The 27,702-nt window shown below is 44.6% G+C and overlaps 1 protein-coding gene across 4 annotated transcripts in view; it reads right to left on the minus strand.

Annotated features, from left to right (window-relative positions):
• Positions 1–27,702, minus strand: part of LOC119434794 (serine/threonine-protein kinase N2-like) — a 109,268-nt gene that overhangs the window by 67,284 nt on the left and 14,282 nt on the right. For all 4 annotated transcript variants that reach the window (XM_049672173.1, XM_049672158.1, XM_049672161.1 and 1 more), the window contains 6 exons: positions 27,048–27,377; positions 21,845–21,999; positions 18,765–19,045; positions 13,032–13,198; positions 7,039–7,148; positions 2,900–3,043 (listed from right to left, as the gene is read on the minus strand). In XM_049672173.1, the coding sequence (XP_049528130.1) occupies positions 2,900–3,043; positions 7,039–7,148; positions 13,032–13,198; positions 18,765–19,045; positions 21,845–21,999; positions 27,048–27,377 (1,187 nt within the window). The remainder of the gene's footprint in view (positions 1–2,899; positions 3,044–7,038; positions 7,149–13,031; positions 13,199–18,764; positions 19,046–21,844; positions 22,000–27,047; positions 27,378–27,702) is intronic.

The following is a 27,702-nucleotide window of genomic DNA, read 5'->3' on the forward strand; positions in this document are numbered from 1 at the left end:
AATCGCGCAGTCCGAGGTGCCGACGCGCGAAATGCCTAGCCGCGGCCTCGAGGAGTCGACGCTCGCGGTGCCGACGCGCGAAGTGCGTAGCCGCGGGTCCGAGGAGTCGACACTTGTTGAGCGATGTGCCGACGCGCGAAATGCGTAGCCGCGGGCTCGAGGAGTCGACGCTCGATTTGCTTAGCCGCGCAGTCGGAGGCGCCAACGCACGAAATGCTTAGGCAAGGATCCGAGAAGTCCGCGCGCGATGTGCTTCATCGTCGAGTCGGAGACGCCTACGCGCGAGAGGCTTAGCCGCGTGTCCGAGCATTCCGTGCCCGAAGCTCGGTCGCGAAGTCCGCGTCACCGATGCTCGGAATGCTTAGCCGCGGGTCTGAGACGTCCACAAAAAGCGGGATCGGCCACACTACTGCTATGTCCATGTTGCGCCCGCTTTAACACTCGTCGAAATTACGGAAACTGTCCGGAGCTCGCGAGGACACCGCAACAAGCGGAGCAGACAACGCCATCACGGAGCGAGCACCGGACCAATGGCGAACCGCGCTGGAGTCACGTGGCGGGCGCGGCCAATCGGTGGCTCCGGCAAGACCTTCAATCATTGGCTTTTTGTGTGCTCGTTTCTCTATGGAGGAGATAGCTGAAGCGGCAAATTTGAAGAAGGAGAAATGCGCTTTCCAACGAGACCAAGATGGCGGCGCTCGGCTGTGCCGTTCCGGAGATATCATGGCTTGAAAAACGCCGTTCTTTCGCGATTTCCGCGAAGTTTCTCGGCACCTTGGCTGATACAACAATTTTTTAGAGCACTTCTACTTGGTTTTCAGTGATGATATTTCGGAATCAGATAGAATAAGAGTTACAGAAACTGAAAATGTGATTTTCAAAAAATCGATTTTTTAGCCATTTTTCGCGATGCGAAAGCCGCGTCCCCCCTTAACCTGCCGGCACAATGGCAATCCGTTGCTATACACCCGCAAGTAAAAACACCACCGTGCTTAATTTAGCCCTTTCAGACGCTGTGTACACAATTGTGTACCAAGATACTGCATCAACAGCAAAAGCACTGATGAAAGTAATTATATTTAAAATGTGTTGCATATATCTTGAAACTCTTATGATTAGAACTCTGCTGCAATTTTGGATAACACGTGCAAAATGTTTTAGTAAAATGAGTGGGAAGGTAGATGGTTGGGCGTTGTTGCTTGGTGTCAGTATGTTGTATGTAGCGGGTTCACTTCTTTCATTGTTTTTCACAATGTCATGCACCAGGCATAATTTTCAAGAAGCTGGATAAATGTTTTTCAATCTTTTCAATATATGAAATAGTTCATGTTCTCATATTTGATGTTCCTGTAGCAAGTTTTCGCATGGAGTCGACATTTCGTAAACTTGACGAAACTCGCTAAAGAATTGAACATTCTTTACCTTTCCTGCAACTGTACACTTTATGATTCTGAAGATGCAAGAAATGTCACGGTGAAAGTAAGTTTTCAATCAACAGGATAAAGTGGCATCTCAAAGGGTTAAGCAGGCTAGGGTATCTAGAAACTACCGAGTTCCGTATGAATATAACCGAACCAACATTGCTGGCTTCTCTGCAAAAGAATCGACTGTGCCACATCCAATGTAAAATTAAATTCTGGGTTTTTAAATGCCAAAACTGCAATCTTATGAGGTGCAGTGGGTAACCCCAGATTAACTTTGACCACCGGTGGTTTAACGTGCACTCAATGCAAGATACATGAGCGTTTTTGCATTATGCCCCCATCGTAATGCCACAGCTGTGCAATGCCATAGCCATTGAGGAGCTATGGCATTGCCCCTCAGTGCCTTCACCAGCTGTAGTAAGAGCAGCACAGTGCATTCCATCATCATTAGCCTATTTTATGTCCAGATAAGGACAAAGGCCTCTACCAGAAATATCCTGTCTTTCACCAGCTGACGCCATCTTATGCCTTCAAATTTATTTTTTTAATCTACACTAATCTATGCTGTCCTTCACTACACTTCCCTTCTCGTGGAACCCATTCTACAACTCCAACAGACCCGTAGTTACCTGCCCTACGCATTACATGACCTCCCCAGCTCTAATTATCCCTCTTAATATCAACTAGAGTATTTGCTATCATCGTTTGCTCTCAAATCCACACCGCTGTCTTCCCGCCTCTTAACGTTCCACTGAACTTTTCTTGCTCCATCACTCGTTGCGCAGTCCTTAACTTCTCAAGCTTTTTTTTTGTTAATTTCCAAGTTTCTGCCCCACAAGTTGGCACAGGTACAATGCAAAGATTGTAAACTTTTCAAGGATAGCGCCAAGCTGCCGGTCATGAGGCGGTAATGCCTGCTGTATGCTCTGCAACCTATTTTCATTCTTCTGTAAATTTTTTTATGATCTTATTCTTTCTGGGGTTTTACGTGCCAAAACCAGTTCTGATTATGAGGCACGCCGTAGTGGAGGGCTCCGGATTAATTTTGACCAGCTGGGGTTCTTTAACGTGCTACAACACAAGCACACGGGCATTTTTTGCATTCCGCCGCCATCTTAACGTGGCCGCCGTGGCCGGGATTATCAGAGTCCCCTGTGAGTAATTGGCCAAGATAATCCTACTCTTGCACAGATTCTAGGGGCTGACTGCCAATCATGGATTCTTGTTCTCTTGCCAGGCTACTGAACATAACCTTTGTCTTCTGCATATTAATCTTCAACCCTAATTTTACACTATGTCGGTCAACCATTTATTGCAAGTTATAAACCTCAGGTTGCTGAGATAGTTGATCCTCACTCCTAGTCCTTCCCAGTATACTAGCTTGAATACTTCTTCAAAGCATGCAGTGAGCAGTATTGAAGGGATTTATTCCTAACAAATTCTAAGAAAAAACAAATTAATATAGAAACACTTACCTCCGCAAAGAGAAGTCCCTTAGGTTCCAGATGGAGAGCCATGCCGTGCCTGTCATCATCAATAAACTCTTCCAGTCGGAGAAACTTCACAGCACACATGCCACGCCAATCTTTCCAGTATATCTGGATCTCCAGTTCTCGAGACTGCACATCCATTTAAAGACAAGGCCCAATATAAAAACATGCTTAATACCTGTGTTATTACTTCCTCATGGTATCACTTTTCGCAACAGTCGGACTCTGTAACTTTCTCCATTGCAACATAATGCAAGGAACACTTATGCATAAATGCAGAGAAGTGCGAATATATAGTAGAATTTTTTACAGGAGTAGAAGCAGCTTGAAATGATTTGAAACAGCTCTGGGAACAGTAATATCGCCATTTTGAAGCCGCTTTGGATCTGATCAGCAGAGGGACTGGGTTAGGTACAGCTTGGTGAAGGACTCAATGAAATCAAGTAATTGCCAATTAAGAGAAGCATGGGAAAGCGCTCCTTATAATTGATAGTGCGGAACTGTGTCAAGCAATATAGACGTTAAAATATCCTTAGCCTGATGCATTACAGTTAAAAAAAAAACTGGTGTCACAATCGGTCTTCTTTAGCTGGGCGTTTCAGGAGCATTTATTGCAACTGCTCTCATGTCCTTCAATAAATAGACACAGACCTGACTGCACGAATGCTTTTTTTTTTACCGACTGCCCTATAAAAACAATGCCTGTTTGACTTAAAAATACCATCCTTTGCTGGTAAGCATTGTTGACCACCACCTAACAGTCACAAGTACACGTTACACAGCCATCTCGCCCCCAAAACTATATTCATTATTAAATGCCATCATAGACTTTCTAATTCATAAGTGTTTGCCTGTGCAATACAAACAAGCCCTGAAGCACGGAAAGTGCTGCAAATGTGTGACGCACAATCAGTGCTAGCGTGCAAACATAATAAAGCACCAAAATGAGCACCGCTAATCATCAGTCAGAAATCAAGTAATTTGCAAAAGACACCATTTTGGGAGAGCCTATTTTGGAATGCTTCGCAATTTTTTTTTTTTTTCCTCATTTGTAGCATCCTGCTCCATACACAGAGCCACATTAGCTGTAGGGTTGTGCAAATAATCGGAACATTGGAATAACGAATCGAATATTGTCGTATTTAATTAAGTCCCTAAATCAAATAATAGTCCCTATTTAAAAATCAACATATTCTTCTAATAGTTTTCGAATAATACCCATCAATGACTGTGCACAATCAAACTTGAAATTGGAGCACAAATGCAAAAACTTTGATGCCATCCACAATGGTCATAATATACTAGAGCATGCTCTGTCACTCCATCCAGTCCCATTTTGTACGATTTTATGGTTCGCTATCGAGAACACAAAAAATTACCCAATACTTTTTTGCCAGTTTTATGTTTGTGGAAAACACTATCTTTTGGCACCAACGTTAAGTACATTGCCAAACTGTGATCGTATGATACGATTTCGAGCTGCTAGATCACATGTAAACAACAAAATGCGCGAGACGCGTGCGATTGAGATCAGTAGCTGCCTCCTGCAACAGGTTCCCCACAATACTACTCACTTGCCCGTCTCATGGGAAAACACTGGTGCGCACTCAGTTTCCATACTCAGCTGCCTGGAAAACTCCTCCCGCGTCACTGCACACCACATTTGCAGCTATCGTCGCCAACCTTATTGCGATATGCATCTTCACCTATCTGTTTCACAGTGCGTGGGGCATAGTGCCATTGAAAGCGTACTGCATGCTTTTAATAGCTGATAACCCAAACACGCCAACGTTCGCTGCTGCAGGCAGCACGAAGTGCGCGTCATGTTTCGCTCTTGTGGCATCACAGGCATCGTATTTCAGCATCGCCCCACCAGCTCAACTTCGTTTCGGTTTTCGATTGCTGTTTTATACTACACAATAGGAAAATGACAATTTGTGTCACGGGCCACTCGGGGCGTCTTGTGCCACAACAATTTGCATCATGTGGGCATATGAAAACTTCCCACCACAATTCCCCGCTCCAAGAAGCTGCTGACACAGGCCGAATTCGAGGAGCGCAAACGTAAGCTTGCCAAAGCCACAAAAACGACAAAGCATGTCTCGAGCCGCTAGGGCCCCACCAGCTCAGCGCGCATTGGCGTCCTGTACTGCAACGATTCACGCAACACTTCACATTACATAGATGTCAACGACAGTTGAGCCTGCCAAATTTATTACGCTTTGGATCACACATTTTTCCGGTTAGTCTGTTTTTTCTAGTTTTTTTTTTTTTATCTGAAACATATGAACGAGGTTCTACTGTACATGTACGCAAATATCCAAGCAAGTGGGTGTTTAGGATGCAGGGACAGCCAGCACCGTGGCTCAATTATTTGAGCAGGTGTTCTCGAACTTTCTGGCCTTGTGGAACCCCTCCCACCTTTCCATGGATGTGCTTACATACACAAACTCGTTATAAGGGCTCATTAAAGTATACAGGGAATAAATGTGTTCATGGGGGGCCTCATCTGCGTGTGGCCTCCGCTATTTATGGTTCGGCGTGTTATATTTAATTCCACAGGCCACCACTCTTGATCTTGATGAGGAACGTACAATAATACCTCGATGCAATACAGTAGACTCTGCTTAAACGGAACTTGAAGGGACAGAAAAATATGTTCCGTTTACCTGAAGTTTCACTTAAAGGACACAAAAAGTTGACAGTCACTTTAGCATACGCTGAAGACGATGAAGGTGAAAGCCTGCGCGCTCATGAGACATTCATTAAATTACTGGACATTTTCATTCGAATGTGTTGTTGCTTACTATTACTTGTTTTCTCCCACTAAACGTCGTGGGCTCGAGTGCCTTAATTAAATATCATAATTAGCTGTGCCTTAATTAACTTCACCTTAATTAACACTAATGGTGTTAAACTTCCACCAAAGGTCGTCAGTTCGAGTGCCTTATTAACTCTACCTTAATTAACTGTGCCTTAGTTAACACCAAAGGTCGAGAGCTCGAGTGCCTTAACTCTATTTTAATTAAGGTAGGGTTAATTAAGATACTAGAACCCTCGACCTTTGTTGGTGGCACCATGAATTTTCGTGCCCTAATGCCGGACATCTGATTTTTCGACCCATGAGCCATGTAAGGCTTTCGCCTTAAAGCGTCTAAGTGTTTTGATATTACTGTGGTGAAAAAAAACTCTACCGAGTTCTGCTACTGATATTTTAGCTTCTTTTGCACATGGTTGTATTCATGCACAAAAGGATTCCAAATTCAGTGCAGTCGTCGCATTCAAAATAGCACTGCAGTTTTTTAATTGCATCTTTATAGTCTGGTCCAAAACAGTAACACGCACTGGAATAGCAGCTATGTCGTCGTCAATAGAATCAGTCTTCACCCCGAACTTCGATAAGATTTTCAACTGTCTTCTCAGAGCAGGTAACACGTGTATCATCTAACGTCTTTTATACCTGCCAATGTTAACAAAGAAGTATTGTGGCAGCCTATGGTTCTACCTACTTCACAGGGGGCTCTCTTCCACCTCAGGATCATTACTTGCCTAGCAAAGTCCTTATGATGGAAACACCATTGCAACTTCTACATCTTTAATTTGCGTTAACTTTCCTGCAACTGCCTGGTGGATTCGATTTTCTTCATTATTTATAGCATCACCGTTTCATATGCCAATGAGGAAGTGGTAGTTTCAGTTAAAGTTCTATTAAACCAGAGTTCGCAAAAAAATGTGTTCCGTTTAACCTAAGCTTGTCTACAATGTTCCTATAGGTGGCCTACAATCGATACCATTGTTCCGTTCGGCCAAGCAGAATTTATACCATTGTTCTGTTTATCCGGAGTCCACTATTTCTTTTTCTGTACCAATTGTAGAGCTACCTGCTCTCTAATATTTTATAAGCATCGCGCCTTATAAATGGCATCTTCACACCGTTTTCACCTTCATACAGTGGGTAGGGTGGGTGCTCAAGTTATCTCGGGAGTGGCAGTCGACATGGTTAAACATCTTTGTCAGGCAAGGGTGTTCACACAGTTGTTTTTCATCATTATTCCAAGGCCCTAAGCAAAACAAGTGGGACAAGCCCCTTCCCCTCCCCCCATATAAATTGAGCGTAAACTTACCCTATCGAGAGTAACAGTGAACCTCTGGTCCCATGCTTGCTGACTACACGGCTTGTAAGTGGTCTGGCCCACATGAACATTGTCAAGCTTTAAAACAGCCATAATTTCATCTGCAAATAATACATGTCAATAACCATGTGAACACGACACCACAGTTGCTGAGAAGTGGTTTTTAAAGGGGCCCTGAACCACCTCTCGGGCTTGGTGAAACAACACATTATGCGGATAGCATACACTGCTGCGAACATCTAAGCCAAATTTTGCAGTCATGAGTGGCGCATGGAGCTTGCAAGCGGTGTGTGAAGTTATCTTTTCTTCAAACGCCCTCTTTTCAAACAGAGGCCTTCTCCTCACCAGTTTTGGTGCTGCCAGCGACCGCCCCTTTACATCTAGGGGCATGGATCAGGGCACTTCTTTCTGCTGTTATTATGTATAACAGTTGATGTAGTGAACGAAACAGGATGAAGTAAGCAAGAATCAAAGTTTCGAATTTCGATAAAAGTTTCTCATGCTCGACCGTGCCCACCCACGTAAAAATCTGACTTTGGCTACATTGCTTATCGATGTTGCAGCCATCAAATTTCGCTAACGTGAAACTTAGGCCAAGACCTCATATATGCTTGCCAGCGCTCACTCACTCCTTGCTAGATGCCATCAAGACATCTCTTGATCGCGCTTCAAAATGTGCTATCTGGATTTGGCTACTATTTGTCAGTCCAGCTGGTGCAAGGCAAAGCCGGTCCACACCACATAGCACTGCCAGACTGGAGCACACTAGTGCACACACATGCACTACAGCCCTGACGTGCACATAGCACACATTCGACGTTTGCACGTAGCTGTGTCTGTTGCAGATGGCATCTAATCTCGAAGACTATGTGCCGTGTAACGTAGATCTCTCACTGCTGTAACACTCCAAAAACCGTGTGCTCCGACTGGTTTCTGTAGGTGACAGGTGCATGGCAATGTGATAGAGATCGATGGCCGAAGTACCCATCTTGCATCAAAAGACCGCCATGCACACCTTAACTGGAAGTACCATCATAAAGAAAAAAACAGAAGAAAATGCCCAACTTCTGGGCAGGGCCTTGCCTCCTTGCCATCCCGTCTGTGTAGCTTCCAGTGCACTAGTGGCGACGAAACTCCACGTATTGGTGTGATAAGTATCTAACTCCGCTTGTACTTAAAGGATTCAAAAAGCTATTGTGGCAGATTATTCATGAGACGACATTCTTTAAAGGGGTCCTGAACCACCCCTTGGGCTTGGTGCAAAACATTAAGCGTTATAGTATACGCTGCCGTGAAAATCTCAGCCAAATTTTGCAGTCGTGCGCGATGCATAGAAGCCACAAGTGCAGCGCAGTTACCTTTTTTCTCTAAAACTGTCTTTTCAAACAGTGGCCTGCTCCTCACTTGTTTCGAAGCTGCCGGCAACTGCCATTTGTCGTCATATCGTAGATTCCCACAGACGGGCAATAGCTAACGTCAAAAGAAGCTTGTTTGGATCACTGCGCGTCTTCCTACGGTTACTGTGCATATTTATTGACGCAGTTAACTAAACAGGCTGAAGTAAGCGAAAATCTGTGTTTCAAATTTTTCATAGAGATTATGCACTTCTGGAAGAAGCTGATTATCGTCTGCTCACACTCGGCCGAACCCAGCCATATGGGAACCAATTTTGACCGCACTGCTTATCAGTGTTATAGCCCATCAGGTCTCGCTAATTTCCGTTAATTTCCAACACTCAACTTGCCTCGAACCATGCGAAACTTATGCCCAGACCACACGTACACTACGCTTGCTGCGCATCGCAATGGACGCACCCCCGCCAGCGTTCACTCAATCCTCGCGAATTCAGCTCTAGGCACCACTTTGTATTGAGCTATTGATAATGCTTCAAAATGCGCAACAAGGATTTGTCTACTATACCAGCAGAACAAAGTCAGTCTGCACCACGGTGTAGACATTCGCCGCCACCGCCGCGGTGGAGAGCGCGGACAGATCGTATTCGCTGTAGCCACGCCCTATCGGCCCCTGAGCTGCAGCGCCCCCCACGCAGCTGCGGCTGGCGCATGTGCTACAGCCATGGTGTCACGGCGGCCTGGATCGGCACGCGCGGCCCCGCGACGGGCTTTCTCTGCATCACCCCGCCACGCGTGCCAATCCAGGTGGCCGTGACGGTGTAGCTGTGGCACATGCGCTGGCAGCAGCTGCGTGGGGGGGCGCTGCAGCTCAGGGGCCGAAGGGGCGTGGCTACAGCGAACACGATCTGTCCGCGCCATTGGGCGGAGTGTCAACACCTGAAGTATTTCTTACACCGTTGTCTGCACCAAACAGCATGGCCAGACTGGAGCACATGAGCGCGAGCACACACTCCAGCCCTGCCGTGCACATAGCAAGTGGACTACAGCTTCATGTAGCAGCGTCTGCTGCCTAGCGTAGATACTGTGCCCACCGCAAGATGCCGCCACAAGCCTTCTCATCGTTGAGATATGTCAGGAACCGTGTGCTCTGATCGGTCTCTTTCAGTGACATGAATCAGGGGCTTGGAGATGGTAGCTGTCCCAACCTCCCAAATCCGACTAGGACTAGGTCCAGCTGTGGGACAACTCATCTGCTTTTAGAGTGGCACACCTTCATGGCACGCCGCCTCACGTTCAAGGTTAGTCACATTAGGAATCCTTTCAATGCGAGTCCGGAGTGCGGCATCCATCACCGAGCCAATGTGGGTGCTGCCGACCTACTCGCACGAGCGAAGTCGACGCTTTGTTCAAGCCTCCGAAATTGTGTAATTGCCGTAGAGATACAAGGCGTATTCGAAAAGCAAGAGCCGTTTGCTTATATTTAAATATTGGCAGGTTGGAACGGTTGCACACATGCAGCGCCATCTGCTGACTGTTTCTGAAGGCACTGAAGATTCCTTTGATTCAGTAGTCATCTGCTTGTCGGTGAATGCAGACAACAATGTCTGAAAAGCGTTGCTTGCGCCAGTTGCAAAGTGTGTGCCGTGATTCGATTTTTGTGAGAAAAAGGATCATCACTTGGCCAAATTCATTGGGAGTTGTGCCTAGTTTATGGACTTACAGTAATGAGTGAAGGAAAGGTTAGACAATGGTGTAGAGACTTCAAAAATGGCCACACAAATGTGCATGATGAAGGGTGGGTGTGCACGCCCAGCATCCAGACTGATGCTTTTAACAAGACTGAGACTTTTAACAAGTGGACGAAGAACTGCAATTTGATTGAAGATTAGTGTTCTGGCTGATCAATTTGCTTTTGCAGGACACACCACTATTTACACGATTGTAACGGAAAAGCTCAGCTATCACAAATTGTGTGCAAGGTGGGTACCGAAAATGCTTACCGACCAACACAAAGAGCAAAGAATGTCAAGTGGATGAGCGTTCTTGGACCTCTATCGACAAGATGGAGTTTACTTGTTTTTCCACATTGTTACGAGTGAGACATGGATATCCTAGACCAATGCAGAAACAAAACAACAGTCAATGTAGTGGCGCCATTCATCTTCGCCAAAAAAAAAATATATATATAAGCAATCTTCTTACTCCAGTCAGAAAATTATGGCTACCATTTTCTGAGACAAAAAAGGCGTTCTTATGGTTGATTTCAAGGAACGTGGAAGTAGTACAACTACAGCTGACGCGAATTGCGAAATGCTCAACTGAGATGTGCAATCAAATATCGACGACGCGAAAAACTGTCTTCCGGAATGGTCCACCATAATGCACATGCTCACACCGCTGCCCCAACTAAAGAGAAGATCTAACATTTTGGTTGGAAACTTTTTGATCCCCCACCCTACAGTCCCTACCTTGCACCTCCTCTCTTGCATATGAAACAGTGGCTTGGTAGACAATGGTTTGAAGACGACGGGGAACTCAAGACCGCCGTTGTCAACTGGTTCAATTCCCAGGCGGCGAACTTCTAAGCAGAGGGATTAAAGAAGCTGGTGCAGTGTTACGAAAAGTGCTTAGAAGTTAACAGTGATTATGTGTAAAAGTGAAGTAGGTTTGTACGAAACTAATACGGTATATAAAAAGGTTCACTAATGAATATATATATTTTTTAATGACCAAACGGCCCTTACTTTTACGATATGCCTCGTAAGTGTGAAAGGCAATGTGCTACTCATGCCACTTGGTATGAGAAAAAACAGCTGCATGTAGCTATCTAGTACACTGTAGCACAGCAAAGTGATGACCGATGTTACTATGTAACAGCTGACAGTGCCCGTCGATTTCTGCTGAAAGAAGCAACACAACATTGAAATTAGGTGATGCAACGTCGTAGGTGAGGCAGAGCAACTGGCGCTGCCCCACTCTTTCGGAATGGAGGACGTTGAGGAGAATGAGAAAGATAAATATCGCACTCGTGGTATCTACGCTCATACTAGGTCTTCTTGGGGAAAAAAAAAAAATGAAAATTCAGTAGTACTCAAACCTCAATATAATGAAGTTGTACTTGCAGCGAAAAATCTCGTTAAAATGGAAATTTTAATTATTCAAGGTTTTAATGTTTCAGCTGTAAAAACAAATTCCCAGAGCATCCCTGGTGGATAGTATCTTGATAGTAAGCACTAAACAAATCGCAAGAAGGTCGGGCCATAATAGTGCGGTTATGAGCGCCAGCGCATGCAGTGCAGATCGCGCCGAGAGCAATGCATCGACACGACTCGCAGCACCTGAGATTTGAATGTGTTGCGTCGCGCGGCGGCATAAATCTTGGGACGCCGTGGCTCATTACGCTTTGTGCCCGCAGCCAGCACCCACAAATTAAAAACAAAAGTAAAAAGATATGGATATTGCTCCCAAGCAAAAAAGTCGCAGACTAACCAGAAAGGCGGATTGATGGCAATAGCAAACAGACAACTACACGAAGTAAGGTTCGTAACTTTATCGGTGTCATGCACGCTCAGGCAAACATTTACAAATGTCACTCGAAGAACATGAACTTGCCGTCACAATGCGAGCGAGTGCTTCACACATTTTTATGGTTTCTTGCTAGACTTGTTAGCCATACAGGCTCAAGTACATGCTTGAAATGGCTGAAAACTTTGTTAAAACTGTGTCACGAAATTATTTTGTTAAATCGCGGAAAAAAACAACATGGTTTTCAATTACTAAGATCGGGAAATGAAAATAATTTGTTACATCGCGAATTTCGTTAAATCGAGGTTCGTTATATTGAGGTTTGACTGTACATTCCTGAGAGGCACAATACTCGTCTCAAGGCGGTTTTGAGGCTTCAGAGAAGTGTGGTACAGAGTCCCTTTGATAGCGAGGCTATTCTACGATTAGTTGTAAGAGTGTTTCAGGGCCCCTTTAAGGATCACCATCCCGATACAGGCAAGATACAATGCAACACAAGATAATAGAATTAGAAGCTGTTAGAAATGTGTTGTAAAGCAAGAAAGGACAAAATTTAGTAAGAATAGACAGCAGAGTCATACAACCTAGAATACTTACCCACCTCGGAAAATCAAACGATTACCTATACTTCCCCTGAGCAGATTTGTAAAAAAAGTAAAGTCTGCTACAAGTTGGCAAAAGTACCAACTCTGCTCCCATGAAGGGCACTTTCCCTCAGAACTGCTGTCATGATGGCATCAACACACTTTATTGCAATCACTTCTTGTAAGTAAGCTTGCGTTTAAGCACATTCTGCAGCACTCTATGGCTAGTCTACAAGGGCAGATTACCTGTCAACCTTTGAACTTAAGAATTCGTAAAAATCTCATGCACACAAGGCAATATCTCTCTTGCCAATGAAGCCAATTTCTTTTGCTCAATTAAATTTTTGACGCTAACTTGCAAATATCAATGACAATATTTCAAGGTATTTGATCTTTTAGTGCACCTGTGGCATTAATTTATCAAGATTTTCCTATATTTGGAAGTCACACACTCTACTCTTACAAGGTACTCAAGTTACAAGTCTGCCTCCGATTGGAAGGGCCTTCTACAGTAACTCACTAGAAGTTTCCTCTTTGATGCTGTAAGAGCGTGAAGAGTTGCGCCCTGAGAAGCCTCGACCTGTGGCTCGAACAAGGCTGCTGCGTAAATCGGCTCCCATTCCTGCCACTTGCGCTCGAGGCAGCCGACCTGGAACATCTTCCAGCAAGCCCTGACAGCCCATCAGCCTGCACAACACACAGAGCAAACCCCATGCTATTTTATGACTGATACCATATTTCTGCACATATAAGCTGCACCAAAAATTTGTTAATAGTAAAGTTGGGGTATGGGTTATGTGCGAATTCTGCCTTGTGGTGTGGTTTCACAGCAGTGCGGCACACACTGCCATTCAAAGTTTTATTATCTCCTAGGCAACCCCACCCCCTCCCTATCCCTGAGTTTTTAAAGCTCCCCTCTCCCCTTCTTCATGGTTGCCCATTCTTCTCTTTACGGGTTGCCATTTTTGCATTTAGTAATGAGCTTAGAGTGCACGCGGTCCCACAGCAAATAGCAATTTCAGCTTGCAGATTGCGTATCATGTGATCACACGTCACCTGTTTCCACGACACTCCCTCAGTCTGCGCAAAGTGCTTTGCGATATGGCAGAGAGCCAAATCACCGTTGGGATTTTAAGCTCAGTCACATTTCCTCCGTCGCCGTTGATCATGCGATGTCTGCTTCGTCCGTGCTGTCATCCTCTGTCGTGTGAATGCTAGCTGCGAAGTGATCGATTCACGACATCACCTGACTGCTTCATCCGCGATCACGCCTGTCGAGTGAAACCAGCGCTACCAGCATCGCCGAAGAGGGGGGGAACAGAGCCGCAGGCCAAAGATACGACAAGGACAAGTCATGTAATCCGCGTATGGAGACTGTTTTTGCAAAGATTTTAGCCTTGTTGTATGCAGTTATTTGCACGAGTTATATGCGTGGATTCTTTTTTTCATTTCTTTTTACAGCAAAGCTGTTAGCCTCTAGTTGGTCGGGACTTGTGCTGGCATGCTCACCCCAAAAAACGGCAGCTGGGAAAGGGGTTTGTGTTTAAGTTTCCGCGTAACAGAATTTTGTTTTCTCGGATATTCGAATTACAATTTGATGCTATCCCGTTTGTAGGTTGTAAGTCATACTTTGCGAATTTTCTAACACATTTTACTTTGAGAATCAATTACTTCAATAACGCACTTGCGCTAGGTGGAGGTCCTACAAGAATGAGGATGTACACTGTGCTAACGGTACCGCCACCTAATGACCGTGAACACTAAGACAGACCTCGAACGGCAGCGTGAAAAGGGCTTTGTCTTTCAGTTTCCGCATAACAGATTTATGTTTTCTCGTGCATTCAAACAACAATCCAAAGCTATCATGTCTGCAGCTTGTGTGTAAGTTGTACTTTACACATTTTCTGATGGAATGAGAATGTATGCTACACTTCCGCACACGTACGTGCGCGCATGACGTAGGCCGCTCAAGGTGGTGGCGCTGTAACGTCGTCTAACGTCAGTTAGGGTGGTGGTACTTATATAACGTCCGCACCAGCTTCGCTGCACATCCACTTTCACAGGGTGGAATGGAGGTGTATTTCTTCTTCAGGCTGTTGTAATTGGGGGTGCGGGATTTACGCAGTGGCAGGTTATACGCGGAAAAATACGGTATGCACAAATATGGCAAATCAGTTCTGTGGAAATGCACAAGAGGAGGAACATTCAAGAAATGGAAAAATTATCATCCATCCGATATTAGCGCAAAGCTACAAAAGAAACCCATATGGGTTTCTCAGAAAGAAAGCTTTGCAGTCGAAGAAAAATTCCTCCTGGTCCAGGCATCAATTGAAACTCAGGACCTACGTCTTTGTGGGGCAGTCACACAATCACCTAAATTAACTAGGAGGCTAGTGGAATGCAGATTGAGACTGAATTAACAAATGTCCTTGTGCTTCGAGTTGTCAATTACAGTATAGACCACTTATAACGTAACCGTTTGTAGTGCAGAACTGGCTACAACGCGGCCTTTTCCCACTCCCATTTACCCTCCCATAGAACTCCATGTATACGCATACCGCTTACAGTGCAGCTGCGTGAGACGAAATACCGGTTATAATGCGGCTTCCACGAGAAAATCTCGCCGACAAGGGCGGCAGCGAGCACGCTTCTCAACAAGGTGTGCCCACCGATGGGAGAGGAGATCAACGAGGGCAATGCAGAGGAGGAGCACGAGTAGCGGAGCAAACGAACAGAAGAAAATGAGCGCATAGGTTGTCTAGGTGACGGAGAAACCTTTTGCTCGGCTGCTTATCAGCGGTGCATTTTGCACTGAACGCGGCTTCAGTTTCTGTGCGCCCGTCGTGATGCGTGTCCTGAAGTGCAGATATATCGCGCCAGCGACGCAGTCAATTTAAGCAGTGTCCCGCAAATTTAGTTTGGAGCTACAGTAAAACCTTGTTAAGTCGACCCTCGTTAATTCAGAAAATAGGTTAATTCCGACTCGTCCTCTAGTCCCGGCCGGCGCATGCATTATTCAATGCAATCAAACTCTTGTTAATTCGGGCTTATTTGGCCGCACATCGGTTAATTCGGACTACTTTGGGAGCTCGGTGAGCGAGGAGCGCCGCAAGTGTGTGACGCAAAAGAGCAAGAATGGTGCTAGCGTCCAACCAAAACGAAGCGGCGGAGTCCGCATCGCCGGAACGCTTCAAGCCTATTTGTGTCTTTAAAGCCTGTATTCTTGCGTTTACCGCTGTGCATAACACCGCGTTGGCCGCGGGCTTTCGTAACTGCGTAGTCGTCATCCACGATCGCATCGATAGCGGCCGCAGTTTTCTCCGCAGCGGTTGCGGCGAACAGTACCGTATTTATTCGAATCTAGGCCGATAGTTTTTTTCAAATAATCACATACGAAACTCTAGGGTCGGCTTAGATTCGAGGATTTTAAAAAACGCGCCAGTTTTTAACTGAAACTGATAAATATGGTGCATAGTTAGCGCCATCTAGAAAAGTCAGTATCGCAGCCGCTACTAGCCGCGCCAGTAGCCAGCTGAAGTACACGAGCGACGTCGCCATTTTGACCTGCGTCGTATCGGTAGTATCGGTATGGTGCAGCATCGGCGCGCGGTGTGGCGTTATCGTAATGGCACCAAATGGGCGATGCCACTATAGTGCCGCTTTCTAAACGAATACTGTATTTACTCGAATCTAACGCGCACTTTCAACACAACCCTAAATCTGCGTCGGCATTTCAAAATGGCCGCCTCGCACGCGCGTCGTGCCTAGCTACCGTAGCATGCGGAAGCTTCCTCTGTGTGCTGCAGTACACGTGCTTAGGCAATAGTCTACCATCTGTCTTCACGTGCTCAGCGTCTGCTCTATCTATCAGCATGAAGTACCGAGTTCGTCATGGTGCCGCGTTTAAAAGGAAAGTGATCATCTGTGCGGAGACGGACGGAAATCGGGCCGCATCACGGGCGTTGGGAGAATCCGAAACTTGCGAGCGGGACTGGCGCAAACAGGGGCCGTATTCTGAAACGTTCGCCTAGGCGAAATCAGCGTGCGCGCTAATTGGCTCGTTGAGTAAAATTGAATGACGTCGGGCTCAACCACCCAATCAGCTCATCCAATTTTGCTAAAACAGCCAATCGGCGCACGCCTGAAAGCGAAAAAAGAAATTTCGCCTAGGCGAACGTTTCAGAATACGGCCCCAGGAGAGGATTTTCACCAGCAAAGCAATGCGGAACGGTTTCAGTGGACCGAAGCAGGACGTAATCTGCGACGATCCACTCCGGCGATACGATCAGGCTTGGCCCTATCTTGAAAGCAATCTGCGACTGGTAAAGTCCGCCGCGCGCCGCGTTCTCGCCGCGTTGAAGCGAGAGGCATGCTAGCACGAAGGCGCGCTTCGTCTCCAGCGTTTTGACAGTTCGTTTCCGCGGTCAACGAGCGAGGTGTGTTCATGTTTGCTTGAGCGCGCGTGACACCGTGCTTGTTAATAGCGGTCTACTAATTTGCTACCGCATTCGATGCATCGCCTTTCGGGCGAAACTGCGACTTTTTTTATTCATCGCAACATCAGTGCATCGGGAGAAAATCTATTTTTCCAAATTTTTCCTCACGGAAAACAGGCGCGCGTTACAATCGAGGAAGCGTGAGAATCGAGTAAATACGGTAGTTGTGCTAGCTGTAGAGGCATCGTCAAACGTTCAAATCGGGCGGAACTTCAGCATCGGTCTGTCGTTGGAGGGGGCCACGGGAGATGGTTTTTGCGTGCGCCGCAACGTGCGCTCCTTCCAAAAATGCAGCATCTCTAATGCGCTGGACGGTACTGAATATAGCGCACTGTTTGAAGATGTCAGCAATAAGGAAGATAGCGACGAGGCTAGCAGCGATGGTGACATAGAATGAGCTCGGCATGTTCAAATTTAATAAATGCTGTTTCATTTTGCGAATGCTGTCCTCGCTTTTTCGTTCGGCCTACATTCGAGGTAAGTTTTTTTTTTTTTTCGGACTTCAAACTTTTGGGGGGTCGGCTTAGAATCGGAGTCGGTCTAGATTCGAGTAAATACGGTATATAGTTTCGTTTTTACTCGGTACGCGCGTCGGCTGCGTGCCTAAAAACTGCGTAGTCGCCATTGATGATCACACAGATAGCGACCGCGGTTTCAACTGCAGTTGTTGCAGCGAATGGTAGTTAATTCGTCCAGACTCTGTGCGTGCGTCGGGCGCATGCCTTCAGCACCGCAAAGTCGCCGTTCATAATCGCGTCGATAGCGGTCACGGTTTTTTCCGCAGCGGTTGCGGCAAACCGTTGTTTTGGTTTGACTCGGTGCAAAGCTGTCGAGCTTGAAGAGCACCGGCTACATCGCGATTACATTTTTGCCAGCTCACGGGCGAAAACGTAACCGCGATGTGCGCGCGATAGTACAAAGTGTGTCTACATGCTTGGTCTACATGTTTTGCATATGTGCAGGGCTTGAAATCGTTTTCGTTGTAGTGCGGTACCGCTTATAGTGCTGATATTCGAGACTCCGACGACTTACGTTATAAGCGGTCTACACTGTAATTCAGCCTTGCTCTGCAATCTGCTATCCTCCTGGTTAGCACAGATGGTAGAGCCACCGCCCCCGCAAAGGCATTGGGGTTCAATCCACAGACCAGGACGAATTTTTCTTCAACTGCAAGGTTTTCTTTCTAAGAAACCCATATGGGTTTCCATTGAAGCGTTGTGCTATTGTTGAGCAGATGACAATTTCTCCCTTTCAAGTTTCAAGATATGCAACACACTTCACAGTCACCATCAAAGAAAGCTTCATCACAAAGGAAAGCACTAAATTTAGTAAAAATACTTTGTAAAAAAAAAAAAAAAGAAACTGGGGGGGGGGGGTGGGGAGTACATTAATTTGAAGCTTTCCTTGAGCACATGCCTTTTGTGGGATTTATTACATTATTAACGATGCTTTAGCGTTAGATGCAGCACATAAGCAGCAGCAGCAGCAAAGCTGGAACCGAGACTGGCAAGCAACACATAGCCGTTTTCATAGAACTTTCAAATTCAGGAGACTTGTCAGGTATGCAAGGGCACATCTGAAGATGTGTTCCTCATCTTGCATTCTCAATAGACATGTCTGTTGCAAATGCAAAAGACACGTATCTGAACTGAAGAGAGACTCTTCAGTTCAGATACTTCAGACTTTAAAACAATACATGAAATAAGTTATTAGTTTTGACCCATAGGCAGTGTCAAAGAAAAGTTGAAGAGACTCACCTGACTTGAAGCTGACCCGTGACAGAAGCTGGCTTTGAGAGGGGAACGCTCGGGCTGGCTGCCAATGGGCTTAGCGGAGATGCTGGCAAGCCTGGCTTCTCAGTTCGGGGCCCATGTGGCACTATGGATGGCGAGTAAGGGTTTACCAGCTGGCTAGATTCCAACTCGCGCTTGAGCAATTGCCACTTGGCACTGCCTGGTGACAGTTCTGCACGCTTCAGTTCCAGTGACCGGCGAACCAAATCAAGCTTCTCACTGGATTCAACTAAACTGTTCTGTGCCTGTGAGGAGAACAGTAACGAAAGGCTCAAGAGTTTGCTGTATTCCAGAGAAGCACACTGATAAATTCATGGAACAGCATTTTCATAAACATTAGAAAATAAAATGCTAACATGAGATGAAATGTGAAAGCTAACAGTTACAAAAGTAATAAACAGATAGCTTACTATTTTAGACTGATAAACAGAGAACACAAAGTCACGAAACAGTGCTTTCTTCTAACTACGTGCAACGTTTACTGCATATTTTTTTTAAAGAGACGAATAGTAAACTGGGCGAGTTGGTAGCTGTTCATGGTTGCACGGGTAGCGCTAAACCTTTAATTAAGCCCTTTTAATTAAGAGTATGGCAAAATAAAAGTCAACATGTATTTGGAGTAGACCAATAGTGTCTTATTTGTCTGCTGTCTACAGTGCTGTGGAAGTTATGTCAGGTGCATCAAGCAACAAAAATTCCTTAAAAAGCTTGGCATCACTAATACAGAAAGTGAAATTCTTTGAAGCAGAACACAACTTCGTGGTAGAGAGAAGCTTCAGCATATCAGAAAAGCACCAGCTGGACATGTGAAGCATGCAAAGGCCACTATGATGCAGTGTGTAAATGACACATGGCCTGGCCAACAAGCCCCTATGGTTCGATGGGTGTTCTTAACCCATTAAGGACCAAGAAAAATCTACCCGTTACATTTTGCAGATTTCTTGTGTGAGGTGATATTTTCACACTGTAATTACATTGTGAAAGTTTCATGAGTGCCGCTTTATTCTTTGAAACGCTACAATAGAGTACTTTATAAAGTACGCTGGGCCTTTATGGGAGCAATACCTGATGTAGGTTACCAAATGGTGGTAAATGCTATATTTTGGACCTTCAAAAAACAAAAAGGCTTGCAACGGCGAAGAGTAAAACTTTGCGTAAGCCCTCATAACCTTCTGGTAGCAAAATGAGAATTTTAGCGGGCAATATTGTTTGTTGGTAGGTGTTTTTACTATTCAAGTGTGTAGCATAATTTCATGGTGAAGGACTTTGGTGTTGCTTTCAGAGGCGCGTGCGATGAAAATATATTATTGACGCAGACCTACACGTGATATCTTACGATGAATGCAGGTTTTCAAGACGAAAGCATTCAACCCCCATTTGGTTGAGTGGTAGCTGAAACATTTAACGGACTGGTGGCATCTCCTCCAATAACAGTCGTTTCTTGCATTTCAATCAAGTTATATGATTTGGCCGCAACATTTTTGTTAGAATTTTCGAACCTTTCAAGAGATGGGATCTTCGTCTGGTTCCTCAATGCGGGCTGCTCTACTTTTATTGCATAACTCATCTCAATTGGCACGGGAATATAGATCGTCTTTGTTGTTTTGTTTCCTCCCACGTATTTTCCAATATATAATAAAATCCTGCATAAATTATCTGCCGTTTTAAATAATGTTCATATGATATCCAAATGGCTTTTTATTCATCTAATGCAACACGGCTCGCTATTTTATTGACTGTGACGATAAGAGCGTTGTCAACTTTCTCAGCAGCAAGAAAGGAACCAGGAGGAATAATAGAAATCTTGATGTAATCCTTAATATAATTTTTACCTGTGATGGTCTCTGAAGTGTTTCTAGTCAGGAAAATATATTTAAAGAATAGTCAGCAAAAAATCATGGTAAAAAAGCCACCGTGTGTGCTTCCAGAACAAGCACACCCCTCTAGCATACACATAGGCCCAGTGTACTTTACAAAGTACACCTACATTCATTTTCTTGAGACGCTATAAATATGTATTGTATATGGAACGTCATGCATTCATCGTTTACATCATTCCTTTCTAAAACTTCCACATAAACCTCAGCTTTGTGAAGCATATGATATGCTTGATAAAAAATGCAGGACTGTTCTTAGCAAAATGGCGTACTAAGGAACACAGTATATTTACTCTTTAATTATTTACAAATGAAAATGCTACTGTACTTTTTAAAGTACGGTGGTCCCTAATGGGTTAAAGTGTGCCATTTCAGCAATGTTTTAGCCAGCTAACTTTCAAGCAAATGATACCAACAGCAATGACAGCAACAGAGCAACAATAGCTGCCACGTGGACCATGGCAAGCAAATTATCTGCCATAGCTCGAATTTTGAAATGTCATCACAAAAATGTTCTTCTGAACTACTGATTCAGTTGTTTCCCTAGGAGCAAAGAGTGCTTGCATAAAGGTCCTTACACAAGGTACAGGCTGTCTTTGTATGGATAATGAACTCATTCAAACACAACACATCCTCTCAAACTGGTGGAAAATATATGCAGTAGCTGAATCAGTATGGTACTAGCATGTCCCAGTATTTTGTAGCATTTTCATGAACCAATCTCAATGGTCGTAGAATCGCATCTCCTAGTACACTCCAATGATAATAGCCAGCTTGCACTGGTCCGCTGCAATAAATTGACATGGAAATATTTTTCAAGAGAACAGAAGTTGCCACATGTCATAAAAACAGGTTATTTTGGAATTTCCGCACAAACGCTTAAAATAGACACCCTTTAAAATAAAACTTCTGAATTATTTCATGTTACAACGTAAAATATGAAATTATCTGGCGAGATAAATAGAATAAAGTCTGTCCATGTTCTCGTCTTAAAAAGAATTGGTCTAATGCATTTGCAACATAGTGCCCCTACAGGAAGAATGCCAATACTGGGCACAGTACAACAGTGGCAACAGATTTGTATCCAGAACAACACCATTAGTAGCTGTTTGGCCCTAGCTGTGGACATAGTTAGGTTAGCAAATTGAGAAAGCTGATGCAACTCACCTCTTGGAAGACTTTACGATCAGTGACTTTTCCTGCAGCCTGACATAGCTTGAGCACATTCTTCGCTCCTTCCACAACAGCACACTCTACCTTGAGCCGATGACGGAGGTCTTCTATCTGAAGCTCTACAGGTGACATAACCTCGGATATCTTGCCTGCGAAGGATGAGGTTGCTATCAGTGATCAGTAAGTCCACACACAGTACCACTTATTGAATATACAAAGACAAGCAATGCTTAACGGACGGATGCTATAGACATTTTGCATAGTAACTGATGGATACACTGTTTTGCCTTCTATACTATATGTGTGTCCCTCATCACTGTAATGCCTTCAGGCACCTGTTGGCAAGACAGCATTTATTCATTTACTGTATTTCTTTGATTATAAGGCGGTAAGAACTATAAGGGGAGGGTGCAGTTAGGGGACCAGAGACAAAGCATATGTATGCACATTAATATAAGGTGATATAGAGTAGCCGACGAATTATAAAGACTCTGCAGGGATTGCCCGAGATACACAATACAGTAGAACCCAGCCGTTACGTTCCCGGGTGCTGCTTTTCCCCGGCTGTTACGTCGTTTTCGGCCGGTCCCGGCACAGCTCCCATAGAATAAAGTAAAATGCATTGCCCAATGAATTGGTAACCCAGCTGTTACGTCGCAACTGTGGGACCGTTCCCGCATCATACTTTGCGAACTGCCATTCCGCGCCGCTTGGCTTGGTTGCTTGACGATGGCATTGGCCGTCCAAAGTGCCGGGGGCAACACTTATGACGTAATTTCGGTTTCCGTCAGCAAAAGTATGGCCCTTGAGATCCATATTTGCTATCTAAAGATGATGTCTATGACACGTTGTGGCCTTAAAATTGTTGGCTCATAGATGTTCAATATAAAGTCCAAGGGCGATAACGCCGTCGCCGCGCGCCATATGCTGTATGTGCGAGTGAAAGCGTGCGAGGGGAGCCGACGACCACGTCTAAATTTCGCGCACGAAAGAAAGAAAAGCAGGGAGGAAGCACACCTTCTTCCATTGCGCTCAAGGCACCGGCGAGGGAGAGAGGGATAGCGGGCAGCGTTGTGCTCTGGCATCAACTGCATACTGCGCGGCGGCGCCGTATCTTGAAAGTGATCTGCGTTGGGGGCAGAGTCTATGCAGTGTAGGCGCGTCGGCTGCTCGTAGCTTTGTGCGTGCTGTGTGTTCTTGGCGCTCAGTTTGCTTTGAAGCGATAGACAACAGCATAAAGGTCACTTCGCTCGCTTCGGCAGCGGTGCTTAAATTCCTCACCCCAGCGTTTGACAGCGCGTGTCCGCGCGCATTGAGTGTGATGTGTTCATGTTTGCCTGTGGGCGCTGACACCATGCTTGTTAATATAGTTGATAAGCGAATGTTTACACGTTTGTACGGACGATAAAACTATTCTTACTTTGTATAGCTGTCTACTAATTTGCTATCGCAATCGATACTTCGGCTGTCGGGCGAAACTACGACTTTCTTTCTCACGAAAGAATTAAAATATTGTGTGCAGTTCAACACTACGCTCATTTCTCAATTTTCCTGTTTCCCGGCTCTTACGCTTTTTTTTTTTTACGGTCCCGTGAAAAACGTATCAGCGGGGTTCTACTGTACTACCGAAATCATTGCATTCGATACGTACTTTCCATTTGTATCCTTAAAATACTTCGATAGATTAGCAAATTTCTTAACCAAGGTAATGTTGTTTGCTGTCGGTTGGAGCTACTCAGATTATTTTTTGCATTTTGCCTACTTATATAATGTCTTAATTAATCAACTTTTCAAATATTATAATTAGATGAATATTGTCAATGAGAAAATTGTAGCGCAACATGAAAAACTCCCGATACAGCTTTCTGTTGCTCAATATGTTCTACATAAAAGTGTCTCGAGCAGCCAGTCATGCGGCAATTAGATATCAAATGAAAAGTAATAAAAATGACCACACACAACAACAAATCTCGCTCTTTCCTCCAATCGCGCAAACTCGCCGCCAAACGGACAAATTACAGATTTCACCTAAAAACCCTACGCTAGCTGCATAAAACACAGGAAAATCCCAAAAGGCCTTAGAAGTAAGGTTAGATGTGCCCTTGGCTCTTTACCCTCCAGGCTATTATTCAAGTGGAATGCTGTCCTAGAATATGCGTCGCTCTCTTTAATTGACATTCTCGAAGAACACTACGGGGAACAACTTTCGATAATTACTAATCAGCTTGACAGCATAAACTTATCTGAACCAAAAAAAAAGAGAACTTGAACAATTCGCCGAAACTAGGGAGGAAAACCTACCAGATAAATACCAACATAAAGGTATTGGAGCTGCAGATCCACCTAAGAATACTATAACCCCTACAGCACATAGCTCCACCGATAGTGCTATGAGCGAGCATCCAGAGCACTGCAGCAACGTAGTAGACATATCACAGAGCTTAAATCCCGATGAAGTTAATCTCCTCAAACATGGTCTAATGTTTTGTCCCACGAACAACGCATTAATTGAGTATGACCTCCACAGAGTAATAACCGAGTTTTCAAGACGCATGCGCATCAAGGAGGCCCGACGTAGGAAAACATGATAAAGACAGGTCAACGTAGGAAAACGTGATAAAGACTCTCTGAGACCCCCTAGCACGTGAACACCGGAAGTCGAACAGTGCCCAGACCTTGATCTATACATAAAACTAATCTCTCAAAGGAAATTCTAGAGTCAACGAGGCATTGCCGCAAGCGCAAAAATTTGTCCACCGCTGAACACAAAATTCTTAAAGAACTCGCGGAAAGAAAGGATATTGTCATAAAACCCGCAGACAAAGGTGGCAGTATCGTAATCTGGCCAATAGAAAAGTACAAAAATGAAGCCTTCAGACAACTGAGCAACCACGCCCATTACACAAAACTCGACTCTAACCCAACTTCGGTTTACAGCAACCTTGTCCAAAGTACAATAGCGCAACTGCTGTCCCAGTAACTAATCATCCAGTCTGAATATCGCTTCATGATGCCCAATAACAAAGAAGCCGGCTGTTTTTATCTCCTTCCTAAAATACATAAGGTTCCTGTAGAAGAAATATTTACAGCAGAAATCCCAGGCAGGCCTGGGATTTCCAGCACACCCACCGCTGCACACCACCGCTGCACCCCCACCGCTGCACCCACCGCTGCACCAGCACACCCACCGGTGGGTGTGCTGTATCAAATAACAGCACACCCACCGAGTCACTATCTAAATTCTTAAATCACCATCTGTCAAACATCCCAACCACTCTACCATCATTTGTTCAAGATATGCCCCAGTTTCTTCGAATTATCGACTCAATTAACGCTAACCAAATTCTCTCCGACCATGCTATTCTAGTAACTTTAGATGTTTCCTGCTCTTTATACTAACATACCCATGCGGGAAGGAATTGAAGCCGTGTCGAAGTCCCTCGCAATCAATCCTCAAGCGCACGCTCCCGAAGTTTACCTGTCACTTCTGGAGTTAGTTCTTACGCTCAACTATTTCAAATTCGATTCTATTCACTACCTACAAACTTTCGGCACGAGCATGGGAACACTATTTGCTCCCACGTATGCCAACATTTTCATGGGACAGCTTGAAGCAAACCTGATAAAATCATACCCGTTAAAACCCCACGCCTACTTGCGTTACATTGACGACACATTCATAATATGGGAACACGGCACAAACGCACTAACCGACCTAATTAGCCATTTCAACCGCTTTCACCAGAGTATCAAGTTTACTGCTCACCACTCTCCTAGACAAATCAACTTCCTCGACACGACGGTTTACATAGAAAATGGAAAACTGAGAACAACACTTTACCGGAAGCCTACGGATAGCCAGCAGTACTTAGACTACACCAGTCATCACCCGCGACATTGCAAGCAAGGATTTTTTGTCGGGCAAGCGAAACGAATAAGAAGAATCTGTAGCGACGAAAACGATTATATCCACCACCTAAATGACCTTAAAGTAACGCTAGCGAAACGAAACCATCCACAAATTCCTCTCGACCAGGCTTATGACGTTGCGTCAAGATTAGAGAGACAGTCGGCATTAGCTCAGAAACAACCTATACTAGAATCTGATAGACCACCAGCCTTTATAAAAAAATATTCTAACGCCCTCCCAAACATAAACAACATCCTACGAAAATACCACCCAATATTATCAAGTAACGAGCGTCTGAGAAAAGCGTTTCCGGATATACCAAGGGTTACCTATCGCCGCAACAAAAACTTTAAAGACATGTCAGTGCATTAAAAAGTCAGCCAACATCATTCCCCCCGTTATAAAAGCATGTTCTCGCCCCAGGTGCAAAACCTGCAAGCACCTTCAAAGTGACCTTAAAATTATAAGTACCGCAAATGGCTACACACACGAAGTGAAAACTAGCTTTACTTGCACTAGCTCTGATGTAATTTATATGCTTGAGTGTTCCTTCTGTAAGAAGCAATATATCAGTGAAACGGGACAATCAATGAACATCAGGCTAAACGGACATCACGCGGACACAGCTAAAAAGCTTCCCAAAGCCGTCGCCGAGCATTTCAACCAATCAGGTCATAACTTTGATGAACTTAAACTCTACATACTACAGTCAAATTTTTGTTCTGCGCGAGACAGAAAATATAGAGAATCGTACCTCATTCATAAGTTCAAGATATTGCAACCAATAGGCATGAACGTTTCAAAGGGAGCTTTAGAATCTATTCGATATGCCAAATTGAAAAGCATAGGCAACAGCACTTAGTTATTGTTCATTGAGTTGCTTAGTTTTTCTTTTTTCTTTCGTTATGCAATTGTCAATAATACTCCAACCTCCCTTTTCTTTAAGTCAATCCTTTCGTACTTTTATCTATATATCTTAAGTTCAGCCTTTGCCTCTTCTAGAATACAAAGCAGTCCTCCTTTCAAACAAAAAATTCACTAGGACTGAGCAGATGCCATCGAAGTCCATGACATCACAATGAACTGCCACTGCCACAAGCCTTTCGTTTTTGCATCTTTTCTGGCTTACCAAGGCTGTTCTCCCAAAGAATGGCTTTTTAAGTACTGTGGAAGGACAATTTACTCATACAGCTCACAGTAGTTTTCTTTTTAGTGGCCCTTTAACATTAAAATACCTCCTTTTTACGTGCCTAATGCTTTTCCTTCAATTCATACACACAAATTTACCTCCAGTGGTATTGTCCAGGTGGTTGTTTGAGCAGCCTTCACCAGCTTCCTTATTATGGCTATCCTGGTTCTGCCGCAGTCGAGCCATCATCATGCGGATGTAGTCAATCTTGACTTTTGAGTCTGCTTGCATCTGCTGTGCCTCGGCCAGCATCTTGCGGTCCTTGGAAGGGCCGGAGCTGTACATCTGCAGCATGTTTTCAGCACCCTGCTTTACTTTCAGCTCAATATTCAGCTGCTTCTCTAGTGACTGCAACCGCTGGTCTGTCGTTGAAAGTGGCACATCCCCCTTGTCACCATAGAAGGACTCCGTCGAAAGTGGCTGCACACCTGAACAACAAGCAAAGCCACTCATTAAAAGGGGCTCTATAATCCATAGACCATTGTACACTACATATGGCAAATTTGGTTGAAACGTGAGCAACTCAAACCCAAACACAGTAAATAAGAATAGTTTTTTTTTTTTTTTTTTTTACTAGGCTAAGCCACTTCTCTAGAACCTTCAGAATGTCATGCCACCCTGCAGGTTATGAATGCAAATGTAACAGGCAAGCCTACATGTTCCTCTCTTGCTTTCCCCATCAAACTCTGCCTTAGTCAATATACAAGTTAAGCATCACCATTCTTCATGCTACCTTTTCCATGCTTCTACCTT

Source organism: Dermacentor silvarum, chromosome 1 (assembly GCF_013339745.2).
Source record: "Dermacentor silvarum isolate Dsil-2018 chromosome 1, BIME_Dsil_1.4, whole genome shotgun sequence".
Lineage (NCBI taxonomy): Eukaryota > Metazoa > Arthropoda > Arachnida > Ixodida > Ixodidae > Dermacentor > Dermacentor silvarum.